Below are 20144 nucleotides of genomic sequence, written 5' to 3'. Positions count from 1 at the left end.
GAATGTGTGTCTCTCAGGAAAACCCTGAATGATCTATATTTAAAATACTTAAAAAAGTAAACCACATGCTTTGATCTCTTTATCTCTAAAACTTCCTCAGTTAGGGGTTAGCGTCTGCCTTTTAATTATAAATGTGTGTAAATCTGATGTGTGTAAATCTCAGGACATAGAAATGTGTCACTTTCAGGCAGCTGAGAAAAGATGGACTCAACACACACACACGCAGACACACACACACGGCTGGTGGAGCTCAGAAACTTTGAGGCCATAAAGTTTGACATATGGAATGGCGTGTTAATCAAAGACTCCACGCTCCCAGCTGGAGCAGCCTCACTGGGAACACAGTCTGACATGCACACTCGAGAATGTCCTCGTGTGTGTGTGTTTCTCATGATAATGTAATCCCTGTCATCCTTTGTAGTGATGGTGGTATTTGTGTGCTTGGTCTTGCACGTGCGTCTAGGATGTGATCGCTACACCCTTTTAACATTACAAGGGTTTTATGCATTTGTTCTTCCAAACCACTCCATAACTTCACACTTTATATCTCCATTAGAACTCTATATTTATATAGTTGAGAGGAAGGATTTGCTTGATTACATCAGAGAAATCTCTTGAGAGGGATGAAGTGGAGCAAATAGTAGGGGTCTCCATAGCAGAGAGAGAGGCAGTACCACACCTCTCTAGCTTCTTTTTTATTGGTCTCTGCCTCTTCTCTATCTCCTACATAAACTTTAAAAAAAAAAGGTGTTGAGCTTGTTGGAAAAACAAATGCCTTTTCTCATGCTCTAAATGCCCCTCTATATTCTCTGTTTTCATTTTCTCTCCCACCCTGACATCTTCACATTGTTTGCAAGAGAAGCTGGGGAAGCAAACATGACAAACTGGATATGATCAAAGCAAGGACAGCTAGCTGCTTCTAGTTTCAGTAATATCCTGCTTGTCTTAAAATTACCTTTGTATTTTAGAAGTTGAGGACTGGCATTATATATGTACATCTAAATCCATGGTGGTCCTAATGTTCAAAACTGGCAGATATAAAGCATGATCATCATATAGAAAACTCAGATATTTATTATGTATGTTGCAATATTATTATGGAATATGTTGTCAAATGAAAATGTGTGTTGCATGTGCAATACCACAGCACAATATATGGCTGCTGCAGAAGCAAAAGATATTGGAAAATTAAAAAAGTAGAAGGCAGCCTTGTCAAAAACGCACTCCTTTCAGAACCTTTCTGGATTCCAAGAAAGGCAGATCCGTAAATTAAGATAATAAGACAACAAGGAAAAGGAGCGCTACAGAGAGAGAAAAAGAGATGAGAGAAACAAAGACGGCTTCATTCATTGTTTTCATCTTGCTCATTACTGAAGGGCGGGATAGCATAAGATAGTGCTAATGGGGGAACAAATTCAGCTTACATAACTACTGAGTGACTAATCACACAGTATGTCTCCTTGACACACAGCTCGCTGCTGTCCCTCCATTTTCTTCCCCTGTGTCACACCACTCAGCCTTCACGCAAAAATTGCCATTTTGTGAATGTTTCAAATTATTTATATATTGAAGATATCGCCGATGCCAACCAGCATTCAGGAGAAAGGAGACGTCAGAAGTTTTTGCATGAAGCCATCTGCTGTCCAGTGATACACGCACTGACCCGCCCCTCTGATGTCAAGCACCGGCCCACACAGCAATGGTCCACACTCACGACCTACCCAATGAGACCACATGTGCAAAAACATCTGATAACCCCGATAGACAGCTGTTTGTAGAACGAGGGAGGAGTGAGAAACAGAAAAGGAGGGAGGGAGAGAGAGCGAGAGAGCACGAGAGAGAGAGAGAGAGAGGCACGACTCCATCTGCTTCTGTACGTCAGTCCTTGACAGTTCTGGCACATCAGAAGAAGCCAATGTACTTCATACCGTGACTTTATGAATGCAACGACAGAAGGCATCAACATGCGAAAATGATTACTGTAAAGCTTTGATCTAAATATTTGCTTTGTTTCCTTGCAGTAATCATATACTGCTATAGTCTGATATTGTACATCATTTAGGATACGCTGAAGTCGCACGTGCATCTTCTTAGTCAAAGTTTTGTGCCAAAATTGAGCTATGATAGGATGTAGTGTACTCTACAGCAACTGAGCATCGTGCAAAGCCCTGCTGGTTGCTGTGTGCAGGTTCTCGTAAATGCCGGAGGATCACATTGGCCACACATCAGTACGTTTTTGTCGGAAGGGGCTCCAGGCGCGACAACCGCAACATAACCACAATGTGACCGAGCCACCAACCGGCCATGCAAGCATCATCAGCTGGAAGTGAAGATTGAGGAAGAACAGAAGAGAGGGAGGGCGACAGAGAGGGGCGAGTGGAGAGTTATAGAGGAAGGGATAGCCAACTATCTGCCATGTCACTGTCCAATCTAGCGAATCAGACAAGGTTTTCACGAGCTAAGATGCGCTCAGCGCCGCTAAGTGTATGTTCGCCCACAAATGACACAACGAGCACGCTTGTGTGCAGAGCGTTAATGGCTGATGCTGGCTGTGCGTAGCGAGACAGCAAACACGACAGCCAGTCGAATAAATTCTACATCATGCATGGTTTCACGGGCCGATGACGACGCCGTTACAGAGCTTGGCATGCCAAGGGGCCTCGAGTGCATTAGAACCTGATGGTTTCTGGTCTGCTGCCACATATTTTTGTGGTGTAACTCTAATCTGCCACATCAGCCACCCAAGTACATGGTTTTTCAGACCGTCCAGACCAATCACATGTTGCACTCTGCTCGGGGCTGCTTCAGAAGCACTGACGTGCAATCAGAGGTCTGCGTGCCTCTGCCAAGGAAGCACGGCAAATTGTCAGCTGACGAAAGACTGGAAAGAGTGTGTTTTGGGTTTTGGAGGCTTCAGCCAACAGGAAAGCTCCAGTGTTTTCCTCCAGTGTTTTCCTCTCCATGTGGCATAATGGATTCTCCCCGCCAATGAAACACTATTCCGGCTGGCGGCCGCCACCTGAGAGCCTTTCCCACAACACCCCCTCTTCTGTCAGAGCCAGACCCCGCCATCACTGGAGATCTGGGACAGATGGAAGGACGGAGAGACGATGGCTGAAGAGAGGAGGAATGTGGAAGAACAATGAATTGGAGCAGATGGTAAGAAAAAGGGAGGGATGGAGGGAAATTGGCGTCCCTCTCTTTCCGAGATGACTACGGCGGAGCGTTGATTTCTAAGCAATGTGTGCGAGCGCCACCACCCGTATCTGAATACACAACATGATCCTGACATTCAGACAGGTTACCGTGACAACCAACAACACAACACAACACAGTCGCATCCCGTTGTCCCCTTCACCACCCTCTGCTGCAGGCCCCTCCTCTTCTGCTGCATCTGTGCATGTTCCCTACTTCAGATGAGCAGCCAACACAGTGACCACGAGGGCAGTACTCGCTGGATCAATGGCCTATTCATGACTTTATCAGCTTGCACACGTGCACACACAGTCCACACGCACATTTGGATTGCTGGCATCATGCAGGATGTTATGTTGAACTTATCAAAGAAGCCAGTGAGTTGGGTCACACATGTTTTGTACCTTCTTTCATTATCGTCCAGGTGAGCAAACAGCACATTCTTGGAAATGGCTTTGGCCAAGGCGGTCATGGTCTTGTAGTCCTTCGGGATCACCTGTGTGGACGGAGCAGTGATGTCTATTACAGTATACTGCATCAACACCATGCAGGTGGACATGAAACAGACCAGCACAAACACATAATAGGCCTGACTTCAAAAGCAGACTAAATTGAGTAATTAAAGAGCAGCACATTGGCAAACACTGAAAGGAATATCCCACAAGTGTGTCTGCGTATTTTTGGGAAAGCCCATCTGTTTAGGGATTACACTCAAAATGTCACACAGCCCCTAAAAATTCACAAGGGGCCTGAACTCATTCATAAAACATGCATTTTCATGTCCTCCCAGACTCAGTGGTGTGTGTGTGTGTGTGTGTGTGTGTGTGTGTGTGTGTGTGTGTGTGTGTGTGTGTGTCTGTATAAGGGAATGGTAAAGTCTGTAGCCACAACACAGCCACAGAAGTCTGTATTTATAAAGTGGCATCCCAGAAGAAACCTTTTACCGAAGAGCGAGAAAAGCAAAAGTAAGAGGAAGAAGAAGAGTGAGCAGCGTAAACTGAACCATTCTTACGGCAGAAGAACTTGAGGAGTGTGTGCATGTGTTTTGTCTCTGGTGGTGAGGGAGAGGAGGGGGTAGGTTGTAATTATGTTAGAGCAACAGATGTATCCACATGAAGAGGACCACGCAGCACTGTGCACAGCGTGCACACAAGTACACACACCAAACCACATCACATATGACTTAAAAAGTACCAAAAATGTATCTATCTGCAGCACTCGGGCCTGGCGACTCAGTGGACAGGAAGAGAAAGAGGCTGGAGTTAGATGAGGACACAGAAACCCCAGAGGTGATGGAAGTAATTCCCGGATTGAGATTTTATGTCAGCCGCTTTATCATCGTCCTCAAGATCCAGCTCCCGTACTGTCACCTAGGGGATCATTAAATAAATATCAGGGCACGGGGCTTCAACCAGCTTTTGAATCGCGCTGCTTTTGACACCGACTTGTTTAGATATTAGGTAGTTAATTGGGCTTTTTCTGTTGGAGCCAAAACGTTGGGGAAAAGCCACATGGGATAATGATTTACCAGCTGTGCCTACCAGCAGCCAATCAAACGCTGCTACTATATTACATGTGTAACAAAAGTGAAGTAAGGCTTCAGAATTACATCTCCATCTGCACTTTTTCTTTCACTACATAAATTTGGATTTTATTTCCTGACAAACAAAGTTCCTTTAAGAACCCTTTAAAGTTGGGGGAAAACTTGGACTGGATGCCCATTCTGTTTCCAGCTCGTCAAGAGGGTTTCCAGAGTAGTTCCCATCAATCTGACGCCAGCCCTGCAATTCACTCTGTCAATGTGATCTCCGGGCCGACCGGCCTCACAATTTGTTAAGACTCATGGCGCTTTGCAGCAAAGCTCTTTTTAATCAGATGAGCAGGGTTAGCTAATTGATTGTGCTCTGTTTAACAGCTGCGGATTTTCACGGTGGAGTCATTAATGGAAATGGTGATGTCGGGGGATGTTGGCACATAGAGTGGCTGTGTGCGTGTGTGCGTGTTACCTCAGTGTGTACATCAATGGCCTGATAAAATGCTCTTTCATACTGAAGCAATAATGGGCTTTCATCCTCTAATTCAATTTTAATGACCTTTTCTATGATGGTATGTTGTGTTGAGTACGCACATGAATTAATTTATTTTTCACATGCAGCTGACGTGGCTGATTTGATTTGTTGCATGTGTGAGTGTCAGTCTGTGATATAGTGAGGGACAGTGAAGAGAAGGAGGCCGGGGACGGGGGCAGGCTTGTTGCCTCGACACATAACTGCAGTGTCTGGTCGGGACTTCAGAGCCATGAACAGAGATGCGAGTGGGTGTGTGCACACACCTGACACACACATTCACTGCATGCTCCAGTGGCCATGCGATTACAGTGTGGTGATGGGAGTTCGTGCAGTTTTGTCATTACCCAGCAATTAATGGCGCGTCAAGTTAATTATAAATGAACAAGCATAGCAATGATACAATGACAAGGGTGTGTAAGTATGTACAGCATATAAGTGTGTGTTTGTGTGTCTGTAAAGGTGAGTTATAGTTTCTGGCCAAGGTGCACTCTTTCCAATAGCTCCATTAAATTGCAGAATGGAAAGCATTTGTCAGTGTAGATGTGCATGGATATAAAGGTTAGCATTTATACACACAAAAGCTCAACTATTGATACTAATATTACTTTATTTTGTTGTATTATGTTGATTTAAATGTTAAGGATTGTTCTGTTGTGTTGAAAATGCAAAATAAAAAGTTTAAAAAAAAAACAATAATTGGGGAATGGACACATAATACAATCATGCGGTCCAAAATTAAAAAACAAGAAGACACAAAATATATTATTCTAAACATGTATTAAATATATTTTATTCTAGATTTTATTTCATGTTATTATGTGATGCTTATTTCTCAAATAGTATTTTAAAGAGGGATCCCGTTTCTCTAATCAGCATAGTGGGCTAAAGAAACCATATTTTTTACAGTTTAAGGTCTTTGGGTAAAAGCTGATTCCTTGGCTATTTATACATGTAACCAGGTTTGTTATTTCTAAATTCCATGATGAAAATGTCAATTATCTGCAAAAAGCCAGAGTGGAAGTCGATAACCCTCAACGTCTGTGCAGAACATCAGTTCATCAGCTGGTTTAATAAATGATGAGTGGAGTGATTCACTTAAGTCTCCATGTTCGTTCATTAATTGCTGTCATAAATGTTCACAGCTGAATCTCCCGCTCTTGTTCCAAACAGATACACAATCAACCTGCTTGATGTTGTCAATCACATTAGACTGTCATTTTAATTTCTTATACGGATTACGTAGATGAGACCCCCGTCACTGACCTTGCGTACGTAGCTGACGGCGTCCTCTTCGGTGTACACCTCGGCGCTGACCCCTCCCCTGCGGCGCCGAGCCTTAACAACAGGGTTGGGCGGTGGGGGAGAGACCTCGTCATCGTGTGAGTCCGACTGGCTGTTAGATTTTTGGCGCGCCATGATCTGCTTGCATTCTTCCTGTAAAAACAAGAGGAGAGACAGGATTGTGAGAGAGGGACAAGCATAGAGAGAATGCATGGGGTTAAAGTATAAATAGCAGAAGGTCTATCAAACCCCCGTTGGCGAACTTATTAAATGCGAAAGGTGTGTTGGAAATAAACCACTATTTCAGAGAAGATCCCCTGAGAGCACCTGTTGTTCTTTCACTCCTCAAACGATCACATAAAGAACCCTCTGAACACCTTTTCTAACGCCAAGCGTCAGGTGGAAAACCGGGTCAGACCGCACAGTGGACATGTCCTAGTCCTGAGTGCACGCTGTCTGGACATCTGGCTGCTGTGGTATGAAGTGAACGGCATCAAAAATCGAATATCTGCAGCAGGCCTGAACACGCAGAGAGGAGAAGAGGCTCAGCAAGGTGCTCGCCTCCGCTCAGATAATGAACAACAAGGAATAAAGAGCAAGGAGCAAAGTGACAATTGGGGCGACCCGGTGTCTTGACTTGTTTAAACTGCTGCAGGTGACGAATTATTGATCGCTCACTTGATTAACACATTAGCATAAGCATACCTGAAAACCACTGTCGGCTTGTTAATGTGTCAGAGTGCTGCATGCGGGAAGGCCAGTGGGAGAACGGTTTGTGCAAACATCCACTGCTGTGTGTGTGTGTGTGTGTTTGCACTCACAATGATTGGTGTGTGCACCTGCTGGCACTGTGTGTCTTTATTCGAGTGCATTAGGGTGTCTAATAGCACAGTGGGGGATGAGTTGGCAGCAGTGTTATTCACCAGTGCATGTTTTGGTACAGTAACAATTGTATCTGTTGGATGGTTCACTGCGCTGCTGTCGGGGAGTCAGAAATAAACAACGGCGTCCCAAAGGGAGGCCGACAAGTAGCAAGAGGTGGCACTGTCACCCTGCAGTACAGACACACCACGACGACAGAAATAACCAGAACCAGAGAGAAAAAGAGAGAGCGACAATGTCAAGGTGGCAGCTCAGTGATCGTCTCTCCTGCTTTCCTTTCTTAATTGATTAACAAAACCTATATCGATATCTCAATAGAAAAGTATTCTTGCTTTTCTTTGTCGTCTCTTACAGTAAACCGAATACCTTACTTTGTGCAAAAACAAAGTGTGATGTCCATTTTTCATTGTTTTACAGACAAAAATAACAGTAAATCCCTCACCAAAAATAATCATCAATTGCACATAATAAGATCATTTAAATCTATAAATATAACCATTTACTTCGACTTTAATGAATTTATGATTCAAGTATATTTTGGTTGTGCTGAGACAATAACCAATGTGAAAAGTGTAAAGCAGTTTGCGTTTTATAAACTCGTATTATAATTGATTATTGATCATGAACAAGGACAGCAATCAATGAAGAAAATGTCTCGCTTGATCACACCGCGAAGAGCAAATGCAGACAAAAGATGCAAAGCAGACACATTTTGCATCCGACTTTTTGGCCCCGTTCATGCCTCCTCTGAATTCTGGAGTGTGTTGTATAATTCAAGTACCACCATTTTCTGTGAAACACAGCGAGGCAACTTTTTTTTGATTCCTCTGCAAACTGGAGAAGGGAGAAGAAAAGGAAGAAGACCTGGAGCAGCTGGGAGCAGAGTGACGACGTGAGTGCCTCGAGCGGTGAGCAGAAATGGCTGCTGCTTCACTCTGCTCAAATACTGACAGGGATGGAAAGGAGGAAGACGAAGAGCGAGACAACGGGTGACAGAGAGCTCGCGGAGACGACAGAAGCAGAGAGAGAGAGAGGGAGGGAGGAGGTGACCTGGAAATCCACACCTCAGCACTTCTCTGCACATTCTTTCTTTAACTATCTGTTCCGATCATCCCAGGTCCATGAAGGGGATGGGGACGGAGAGCAGGAATACAGCAATGCTATAATGATCCAAAACAAGAAGACAGCTCCACACTTCAGCTTGCACTTTCACTCATTCTTTGAGTTGGTATCCTTTCATCTCATCATTATCCATTTGACACATTCTCTCTCTCTGTCTCTCTCTCTCCATCTCACTGTGTTCTCTGTTTGACTTTGTCTCCCTCCTGCTAATTACATCCTAAGGTTACTGTGACGCTTTGCGCCGTGTCTGTGTGAAGCAGTGTGATAGTGCAGATCACACACATACACACACACACATACACACACACACGCACGCACGCACACGCACGTCTTGCTTACGCAGAGTCACTGCCTGAGGGAACGCAGCCAGCAGGAGGAGAAGTCGGGAGGTAGAGCCGGAGAGCAGCATCAAAACACGCTCACACAATCTCACAAACACATGCACAGGCCGACTGCAGGGGGAGACGAGAGCTTAATCAAGGTCTGCAATCAGGTATCACGCTACTATCACAACGGGTGCAAATCTATAACAAACACAACGCTTCCCTTTCTTTCAAGCATTGCCGTTACAGACAGAAAAATAGCTCGCTGGTGCAAAGCATCTTTACCTTGCAATGAAAGTTCACATGCATGGACAATAAAGAGTTTGTCTACTACTTGCTCCTGCTTCTATGAAGTGATACAGGTTAGCTCCAGGAGGCTAACTACAAAAAAAAAAAATGCTTCTTAGCGGAGGTATTTACCATGGCATGGAGGGCCCCTGGCCAGGCGTGCTGTATGTCCCCTCGGCCTGTCAGACGCACCCGGCATCAAGTCAAAGTGTGAGTGTGTCAAAGTGTGCATGGGGCTCAACACACCCGGATCCCCAGCTCATACACACCTGGCACACATGTCACACCCCAGCAGCAGCATCTCGCCATCCTAGCACAGCGGCGGCTAAGTGTGTGTCTCGTGTCTGCTGATGCACGTTCAGGTTAGAGTGCGAGTGTGAGTGTGTGTGTGTGTGTGCGCAAGTAATCAGAGATTAATCCAAGTTTGTGTGTGAGAGAGAGTGAGAGAGTGGCAAAATGTCTGCAATCCCCACGACACAGCAGCTGAAGAACATGACTACTGATGAAAACACTGATCACAGCAAAAAGCCCGTTTCTCCATCGCTCCTGCGCAACTCTGTGTCCCTGCTTTCCAGCCCTCTCCCTCTCTCTCTCTCTCTCCCTCTCTTTCTCGCTCTCACGCACACGCTCACAATCAGCTGGCGCAAGGAGCGGGCTCCTCTCGCTTCCCCCCCGTCACTATGACAACTGGGTGCTGTGAGCATCCTGAATAGTTGGCGGCGAGTCTGAGCTGGAAGCAACGGCGGCTCACACACCTACATTTACACGCACACACACACACACACACACGTTCTGACGCCTGTTGACAGATTGCCTCTCCCTCACTGATCCATCTTCAGTTCACAGAGTTCTGAGCGAATGCTGTGTGCCAGTGGCTCCCAACATTCCCATAGGGATACATCATCGTCCCATCCATCCCCCTGTGCCAGACACTGCTCTGTACCATGCAGTGTCTTCCTCACTCCTTGCTGTTCACACAAGCTTTCCCCTTGGGCCAGAGGGTCAGGCTGCATCAAGGGAGGACTTTGTGTCTGGCTCTAACAAGTCCTCATACTGTTCTGGCCCCAGTGCTCAAACACATGGACACAGAAAACAGCAGCATGACTTTTGATGTCTCAAAAGTGTAGAGGCATATATATATATACGGTAAGAGGAGGCTTCATTAGCCCAAGGTAAGTAGACAACAGCTGCAATGTGTCTTTAGCAGCAGCAGAGGAAACACTTTTTTTTTGTTGCTTTAGCTCTTCTGTAACAACGCACAGGCTCGGCAGTTTGAGGCAGCGCCGTTCATCATTTCCAGGGCTATGCGGAGTCGCGAAGCAAAACACATCTGCAGTTGGTTCTTGCAACTGTTTTGCCTTTTTTGCTCTACCAACTTAGTGTAATTTCTATGTCAGGCTCTCTGTCCCTCCCACTCTCCTCTGCTCTCCCTGCGTCATGCCAGAGAGAGAGAGAGAGAGAGAGAGAGAGAGAGAGAGAGAGAGAGAGAGAGAGACAGAGAGAGAGAGGGGACAGGAGACAGAGGACACAGGCCAAAGCAGGACACAGAAGCTCTGTACAAAGTGGGGATGAGAGTTTAAAGCAAACAATGAAAAAACAGACAAAAGATGACACACATACAATTCCAGCCACACTCACTGTTATTATACCATTACTTTATAGATGTCGTATTAAAATGGGCCTCTCCTGTTTTGTTCCTTCCCTGAGATAATTGGCATCTAGCAGATATGAACAAAAGTTATAATGAACTCTCATCCTAATAGCTATGACTAACCAATAGAAATCAGCCCCCCACACCATCGTGCTCAGCGCATGAACCTCGCAGAGAAGCTCAGTGGGCTCGCAGCATAAATACATCAAAATATCTATTAAGGAAGCATCCATAAGCCGTTACCTGAGGTAGCCTTAATCCAGTGACGGAGACAATTTCACTCTGCACTGCCAGAGCTGAAAGCATGCAAGTGAACCAAAAACAACAAGGTGCCCCCCACACACACACACACACACAGACAGACACACAGACACACAGACACACACACACAGACACACACACACACAGAGTTAATGAAGCATGGAGAGCTGATCCACCAGTAGAGCTAACAGTCTACTCATCACTCTGTTCCACACCATTACAGCACCACAATGGACAGAAAGTTCTCTGCTGTATTAGCACAGTGTGTGTGTGTGTGTGTGTGTGTGTGTGTGTATGTGTGTGTGTGTGTGTGTACCGTCTTACTATCCTAATATTACCTTTACAATTCTAATCGTTACCCTCGATAACTATAACTGCTGAAACCATTAACAAACTTTCCTTTTTGAAACTAACACTCCAACCAAGTCTACATTCTAAAATAAACTTTATAAACCTTCAGTAATTGTGATCAAACTGTTGCTGCACTATGCCAGCAGCTACAGAGAGCTGCCAGCCGAAGACTCACAGCAGGAGCAAGACTCAAACCCTGCTCCTTACATCACACGCAGCTGTCTCCTGCTTGCAGGATGCTAGTGAGTTCTTTCGGTATTGAGGGTTTGGTATATTCACTAAATGTATCAGATAAATTTCACATCTATCAAATTGTAATGAAAACGGTTCGTTATTTTCCGACAATTTACAGGAAAAAAAGATTGTTAGTTGCAGCTAAACATTGTTAATGCACTGTAGGTATCATGAAATGATGCTGCCTGCTTCACCAGTGCTGTGTCTAGATGTAACAATGGTCAACTGTCTGCGTGGTTTCTGTACTTTCTCTGACTTCTTAGTGCTGTACACCTGACACCTATTCTGTTTCTCCCACACCAACCACAGATTAGTCGCGGAGGGAGGAGGGATGCAACGGGCAGATGAGAGAGGACAAAGAAGGACCACCAGGGAAACAGGGGCCGGGGGTCCGATGTACCTGTAGGGGCCCCAGGGTGTGCCGAGGAGGAGATTTAGGCCTGGGTCACTGCGTGCACCCCAGGATGATTTGACACAATACCCGGCTCCATAGTGGTGGTGATGAGTGAACACAGCGGCTGGAGACACTAATTATAAAACGTATGCATTGGACACCTCGAGAACAATACTGCTAATATGCTGCTGGCGTACACATCACCGGCCCACGTATATGGAGAGTGATCTAAATAGTCACAGAGCAGGACTGGGACAACATAAAAATAAACAAAAGAAGAAGTTGAATTTCAGGGCGATAACTCAATGCTACACCTACTTCCTGCTCTCGAACGCTCTCGGTGGACTCACCAAACCACACCTTGCTGACAAAGTGTCAATCAGAGGCCTTTGAAGGGACTGGATTTGTTATGATAGGTCCTGCTGACAGCTGAATGGCTGGCAGCACGGAAATGCTTCTCGTCTTACAGGGGACGGCGGGACAGCGGCTGATTGACCGATAGACTGACAGACAGGGAGTGAGGAACTCCCATAATGCAATGTGACGGGATCTTTCACGAGCAGAGCTGGTTTGTTTGACTCAGGATGCTTTATGATGTTGTGGGAAGCTTATGTATAATCAATGCAACGCTTGCCTGTAAAGACAACGAAAGAGCATTTATTTAACAACCTGAATTAGTTACAACGTGCTTAACAGTCACGACATGCAATAAAATGAACATGAATAGTAAGTACAAATTATATATAAGTGCAAATAATAAAATATTGGCGCTTGAAAAATAAGGATAAGAAGTAAAATGATTTAGTCAACAAAAACTATTTTGATAATTACCAAGCTATTTAAGTATAAGGTCTACTTTCTGCTGTTCTTTGTCTTATGCTATATATCTTTAGGTTTTGGTCAAAGACAAAACAAGCAATCTAAAGATTAACAAAATTAACCAACGATTAATCGGCAATGACAGTTACTTGCAAATTACAAATTATACATAAAAACTGCTGCTGTGGAAAGAGAGGGGAATGAAAAGATGAAGGACAAGACGGATAATAGAGAAACTGTAAAAAGCCTGGAGTGAATCATGAGACTCAAACATATGACAGTCCTGTGAGCGTAAAGGATATGAGGGGCATTGATACAAACACACCACAAACATATGCGCACACACGAACACACACACACACACACACACACACACACACACACACACATCATAAACTGTTTCGCAACTGCTCTATAGCCTGGGCTTTGAAAAAAAAGTAAGATATAAACTTCTGTACTAAAAATTAAGGATATTCCACTGAGCAGCTTTGTTGTAAACTTTGAGTAAATAGCAGTGACAAAACCCACTAGTTCAGCGATAGTCCTGTCAGAATACTGAGCTCAGGATTTGTTGTCTTTTTACACTGTAGCGTGCTAAAAATTTAAGTTCACTCCTCAGAAAATGACACACTGCGCTGAGCTGATAGAGATGGAGAGATGAGAACGCCCCTCTGAGGCTCCCGGTGTCGTGATCAAAGGCATCATTACCATGCATAAATAGGCAGGATGAAAGGGAGCGAGACGTCTGTTATTTTCCCGTTCACTATTTCAGCTGAGTACCGAAGGCATGTTATTATATCGGAACAAAAGTTAAAAACAAACTCGTCAAACTGATGATTAAGTGTGTTATCAAGTGTGCGTGCGTGTGTGTGTGTGTGTGTGTGTGTGTGTGTGTGTGTGTGTGTGAGAGAGTTGGAGTACGAGTGTAAGTGAGACACCCAATAGAGGAGTAAAAGAACAGGAAGCATGTATGGAGAGGAAGACAGGGAGGACCTGAGACAGAGAGAGAGATCTTACAGATAAGATTGTGAAAGCCGTATGAAATGGATCCTGTGCAGATATGAAATGAGGCTAACTTTGGTCTGGCAAATAGGGAGAAAGAGTACTCCGCTGATCTAATTGCCACACACAAAAAAACCTGAATACGTGAGGGAGAGATGGAATAAACTTTGTGAATAAAGGGGCTCATTCAACATTCGACACAGGATAGACTAGTCTATCTATCCTGTACTGTTGCCTAGGTTACTGCCTGTACTGGGCGAGGAGTGAAAAGAAGAAAGAGAAACGCAGACAACATCGAAGGTGAAGCACCAGAAAAAATGTGATGAGAAAAAAGTACTTTCTGTTATCTCTTTGTGTTGAAGACAAGACTGATATTTAAAAAATGATTTTCCTCTACTAGCAGCTTTTAAATTGGATTTAAATGTCTTGAGCAAAATAACACTTATCAAACTTGATAACAATGCAAGATTGAAAACTGTAATCCAGAGTAAATGGACCATGAACTAAATATTTCTCTAAAAAGTCAGCTTGCGCCAGAGGAAAAGAGCACAATAAGCCTCTGAAATAACTGGGACACCACAAAAACATAAAACATGGCCTGTTTAAATTCCACGAATGACTGACCTCACGACACAAGTACAGATTTAGAAGGCCTGACTGGAATAGTGTTGGGCAACTGTGGGCCTGAGAGGGCTGAAACCTGCAGTTTTTTGTTTATTCTAACCGCTTGTACCCACCAGGTGATTCAACTTAACTGTTCAAGCCCTGCTTCTGAAGCAATACAAAAGATCCTTACTACCTTACAATATGCTGATTTTTACCCTGACCTTTGACCTTGACACAGGGAGACTCCTCCGACCGCCACTTGCCGAGGTGGTCTGGGACACATTTGACCTCATAACTTTTGTAGTCTAATGTGTCTTAATGCAGCCAGGAAAAAAAATACATCATCTCTGTTTATCGGTAGTTCTCAAATTGTGGCTTTGTCCATGACGACTGAACATGTTTTAAACGGCCAGAAAAAGATTATGAGTCTGTCAAATATCGAAAGACTGATTTCTTAATTGATCAAAAACACAGCAATAGTGTATGATGTGTTGTCCATATGAGTCCTTTTGATACTGGGGCACTTTTTATAGATGCAAAACTAAAAACCGTTATTTTCTCTGGATAATCAAAATACTAGTTCCTGTCATGTAAACAGAAATCTTATGCGGAGCGGTTCATTTTGCAATCAAGGAAGCAGTCAGACTGTTGCTTTTCTTATGAGAGTGTTTGATGTTTGCTTCGTCAGACACTTAGCCCGCACAATGGGAGATTTAGAGTGAAAACTAAAATGAGAATAGAAAAACCTTCCTATGATGGTATAATCAGAGCCCACAGGTGGATGCACGTGTGGATGATGAAATGCTACGCGTGAACAAAAGCAGAGACGATAGTAGCAAGCAAGTTTGCACAGAGCACCGCAGCTTAAATAATTAACCTTTTGCACATGGTGAGACGGATATGTAATACTGTTTTCCACCAATAACACATGTATTTACCCTTCATGCAGATTGCACCTGTGCCTCAGGACACCGGAGCAGAGTTTCTACTACATAAAGGGTTTTGATCACTACAGGAGAGCTTTGAAGCTTGTTTGTTATAAAGCTGGAAGACAGTGTGCAAGAGTGCAGTCTGTAATTTTAAAGCATGAATCACTCGCAATGTGCCACAGTATGCTTCTGCTGAGCTCTATCACCTCCATTAGTATTCATGCTGCTGCCTCTCTGACTATGCAGCACTACAGCTGCTAACAGCAGCAGAAGCTCCGCTGTCAGTGCTGTGCCCTCGGTTTCCTGGGCCACACACCGTAGCTCTGTCAGGACCACTGCTCCAGATGCTGACAGCAGACAGATGCAAAACACAATTGTGTATGGCAAAGAGGTCAGCTTGGCCTTGATCCAAAACTTTTTGTACCTTGTAAAACCTAGACTTGACATGATGTTGGTACAAACTGCTGGATAAATAAATACCAGGGTAATGAATAAATAAATAGAATTCCCTCTACAGGCCAAGCATCACTTGCTTAAAAACATGATGATCAAATCAGAAGACTCTCACATGACACATGACTGCAGCAAGGATGGAGCCATTTCCTCCAGGCAGTAGGATGGTGAACTTCAGCCCTGATACATCTGATGTTTACAAAGGCTTCTCTTGTTGGAAACTTCTTTCTATAGCCGAAACTCTCATCAGGCCGACATCGACAGCCTACAGCTACATCTCATACACCTTTATGACGTACTTGTAATCGGAGTGCAAGAGTAGATCCCTTGTTTAAACAAAGAAATCATATGAACCACTCGGGATTAAACTATGTGTGATCAAAGACAAGCCCTAGAAAAGATCATCTATTTAGTCTAAATTGGGGCAATGACAATTTACCTGTATATCGTTTGATACTTCACAAAACATTCTTCAAAAAATTTGAATCTTTGCCCTATTATAATCAGTATTGTGTGAAATGAAATATTGAACGAATAAAATTTAATGATTTGGTATATTATTAGATAATGCAGACAAGGTACAGAAATAAAGCAAAGTCACTGCCAGGTTGTGTACAAAGGTTGTTTTCAATACACACCTGTAAATATGATTTAAGAGATGTTTGTAGGTTCACTGTACAAAAGATTAAAAGACGTCTTTCTATTGTATCGAGTTAAATTATGGAACAACGCTAACGTGAATGGAAGAATGGTCAACTCATTTTTGTTTTTTTAAAAGGACTGTTTATAAAAAATTAACCATTTTTGAGCGTTACAAGTGTGAATGAAATGTATGTATACACATATATATATACATATATACACACACACACACACATATATACACATACATACATACATAAATATGTATATATGTGTGTATATATATATATATATACCCATACATATATATATACACATAAATATGTATATATGTGTGTATATATATATAAATATATATATATATATAAATATATATATATATATATATATATAAATATATATATACATACATATATACACATAAACATATATATATTTTTTTTTTCTTCTTCATATCAAATTAATCATCTGATTTAATTGAGAAGAATTTTCGATAAGAATATGTAAGCATTATGCTTCTACCTATACATTTCTATTAAGTCTTTCTTTTTTGTATATTAGATTGTGGCTTTGCTTATTGTATGTAATGATTGACTGAATAAAACACATACTAGTATGGTGTGCCTGCCTGACGATTCCAAGATATTTCGCTCAAACACACCCATTAAATATAGCAGGAGTCTGTGAAAAAGCACCTCGTCACTGTCGAGGTGCCAGTCGGAGGCAACACATTTGCCGAAAAGAGACACACTGAGCAGTCACCCTGTTTGTGGGCCACAGTAAATGTGCTAGAGAGGTAGATGTTATAACCTTTTTTCTAGTCTTTTTATCCCTAATCTCTCAAAAGCCTTTTCTCCTCTCTCGCTAATGAATATGTCACGTCTTTTTTCTCTCTGCTCACCGGCAGACAGATGGGCAGACAGACAGTTCCCCAAGTCTGCAAACAGGACACTGGCCTTTTATGAATGCTCTTCTCACATTCCCTAATGGATTTTCCTATTATAGGTTAACAAAAATGAAAGCTCTATTATAACGGTGAGTACAGTCTGCCTTTTTAACACAGAAACTAGCTGAGATGTTCTTTTCTCTGCTTGTATATGATGGTGTTACAAATCGCAGTCGAAGTAATGCAATATCACAAACAAATAAAATATATTAGGAGACAATAATAACATCTGGGAATTCAGAAAAGAAGTACAACTACCTGGCAAATGGCACTCACCGCAACAAACATTCATGTAATGTATCATATTCAGGTTTAAAGTCAATTATAATTCACAACTTCAAACTCACCACACAAGATTTCAGGTAACACAGAGCGCCACATTACAGACAGAGATACCCAGGCTGAGAAACCTAAATCCTACTAAACTGTGTTATCACCAACCTTCTCCAGCTTTTCAAAATGCTCCCGCAGGAACTTCATAGGACGCTCAGGCTTAGCGATGCAGAGGTTCACAATGCACTCTTTGAGGATCTGCTGGATGTTGTGCTTCTGCACAAAGATTTCACAGCCCTTCAAGCTCTCGTCTTCTTCCAGAGTGGAGGAGGAGGTGGCCATCTTATCTTTTATCTCTGTGGCAGTGGGAGAAAACAGGGTGGACCATGAGAGGAGGGGAGGGAAAGCGCCATATAAAAAAAAAAGGGGTAGAACAAGGGCAAAGGAGGGGCAAAATGGAGCGCATACAGAATGACACGAGGAAAGTAGAATAGAGAATGGAAGTGAAATAGTCGAGGGAAGGAGGTGAGTGGACATTTCATGTCTTGTTGCTTCTTGTCAAGGACCTCCAGACATAAACTGTTGGCAATTAACAATACCCCAAACAAGACATGAGAGTGCACGATGAAGGTAATAGTTGCAAGTATGTTAATTTCTTTAGTTAGATAAAATCGATAATTTTGTAAATAGTATTAATAAAGTTGGTGCTGCAGTTAGGGGGGTGGGCGATATGACGATGAACACCATTTTACAATAAAAACTGGCCACCTGTCAACTGAGAATTTGTCATTCTGTTTATACCGTAATAGCTATAATTGTATCCATAATCCATAAATTTACAGATTTCGTTAACATATCATTATGTGTGCATCTTTGTATTGATAACAAAAACATTAGCATGCATTCCCTCAGTTTAATTATTTGTTGATGAAGATGACTGAATGTGGACGTTTTGAAAACTGGTTATTTGTGAAAGTGGGTTCAAAGAAAATTGCATGATGGTGTTTGACAACTGCCAACAACAGCTATGATTATGTCAAAATACAGTTATGTCAAAGAACATAGTAGCATATGTTTCTCCTAGCACGCCAGGAAGCTGAGCAGGTGAAGCTAACGTTTAACTACCCTGTATCACTTCCTCATATTGAAATCACATCAGTGATGTGTGTTCTTTTAATGCACAATAAATATAAATAAGTTATGCATTCAGGTCATGGCATCTCCCAAGTTGTCTTCACAGCAAACAGCAAAACAGTGCCATCATAGAACAATTTCTCCACGCATACTGTGGAGCTAGTGATGCAACTGAGCACCTGTTCAGCTGCCTTCATTAGACAGCTAGCCCAGCCAGCTGTGCTAACATTGCAATGACAACCAAACCACAACGATGGGGATTTACTGCGACGTAAACGCTACGGAGGGCCTGATCTTAACCGCTGAGAGGTGCTCATAAAACCCCCGGTCTTGCCGGGTGCTCTCGCTGGTTCCCCTACCGTTGTTTCTGGAGGATGCTCAGAGAGAAAACACCTCGCTGGTGGTGGGAGATTGGAGAGGAAGGCTACCGTCGGTTAGCCGGGATGCTGCTGCTGCTGCTGCCGCGTTGCCCCTCTGATGCCTTGGCTCGCTCTGCGTCAATCCCGATGACGTCAATCTGTCACGCTCTCGACCGCAGCGGCGCTCTCGCTCTCTCTCTCTCTCGAGGCCCATTTGCAGGTAACTCGTCTTTAAAGGAAACATCTACTTCTGCAAGATTGGAAACGTTTCATCTGGAGAATAGGAAGATAGACTCGGGGATGATACACCGCAGTTTGGAGAGAAACTCTGCACGTCTTTGGTGCAGGTGCAAAGCCAGACAGCCTTTTCTGACCAAAATGGTAATATCACATAGAAATATGCGTATATTATCTTTCTAATTCAGCTCTGCGGTCATTGTTTACTATCTGCAAGAGCAACAACAAGCACTGAAACTGGAGTCAAATCACTTGAAGGTGTACACATATAGACTACTTTGTCATTAAAGTAAAGATGATTCTGATTTTTAATTTTTTCAACTGACATTGTATTGTTTTCAGCTGTGTTACAAAATTTACAGTGTAATTAAATAATATTGTACATGGCCACATACAACATAGTGAGTTAAGAAACACTGAAATGAGCCAATAAATACAATCACGTGTATTCTGATTCACATAGCACATCAGGGGTTAACACTCAATCCAAGTTAAAAAAAAAAAACTAAAAAAAACCTCAGATTTGGTCACTATTTGAGAATGGAAATGGACCGACAAATGTCTCCTGATAACTATAAATTCAAGCCTCAGAGGTCCTAGAATAAGTTGAATATATGAAACATCCCTGAACAAGCTTGATGTACATTCTGTATAAGGGCAGACTTTGACTTTGGAGTTTCTTACAAAACGTTG

The 20144-nt window shown here is 43.0% G+C and overlaps 1 protein-coding gene across 3 annotated transcripts in view; it reads right to left on the bottom strand.

Annotated features, from left to right (window-relative positions):
- The window catches only part of prkar1b (protein kinase, cAMP-dependent, regulatory, type I, beta), a 55622-nt gene extending 36268 nt beyond the window's left edge, over positions 1-19354 (bottom strand). The window contains exons 1-4 of one of the 3 annotated variants that reach the window (XM_068578232.1): positions 19215-19354; positions 17890-18077; positions 6528-6698; positions 3600-3691 (exon numbers count right to left, since the gene is read on the bottom strand). In XM_068578232.1, coding sequence (XP_068434333.1) covers positions 3600-3691; positions 6528-6698; positions 17890-18063 — 437 coding nt within the window. In that variant the 5' untranslated portion in view covers positions 18064-18077; positions 19215-19354. Of the gene's footprint in view, positions 1-3599; positions 3692-6527; positions 6699-9292; positions 9998-17889; positions 18078-19214 lie in introns of those variants that run through there. The other 2 variants (XM_068578234.1, XM_068578233.1) reach the window with 2 other exon arrangements.
- Between the last annotated feature and the right edge of the window lie 790 nt (positions 19355-20144).

This window comes from Clinocottus analis, unplaced genomic scaffold, assembly GCF_023055335.1.
Source record: "Clinocottus analis isolate CAN_PGR_092001 unplaced genomic scaffold, fCliAna1.0.p SCAF_16, whole genome shotgun sequence".
In the NCBI taxonomy this organism is placed as follows: Eukaryota; Metazoa; Chordata; class Actinopteri; order Perciformes; family Cottidae; genus Clinocottus; species Clinocottus analis.
The sequence above is the reverse complement of the archived record's forward strand: the minus strand, read 5'-3'. Positions and strand labels throughout refer to the sequence as shown.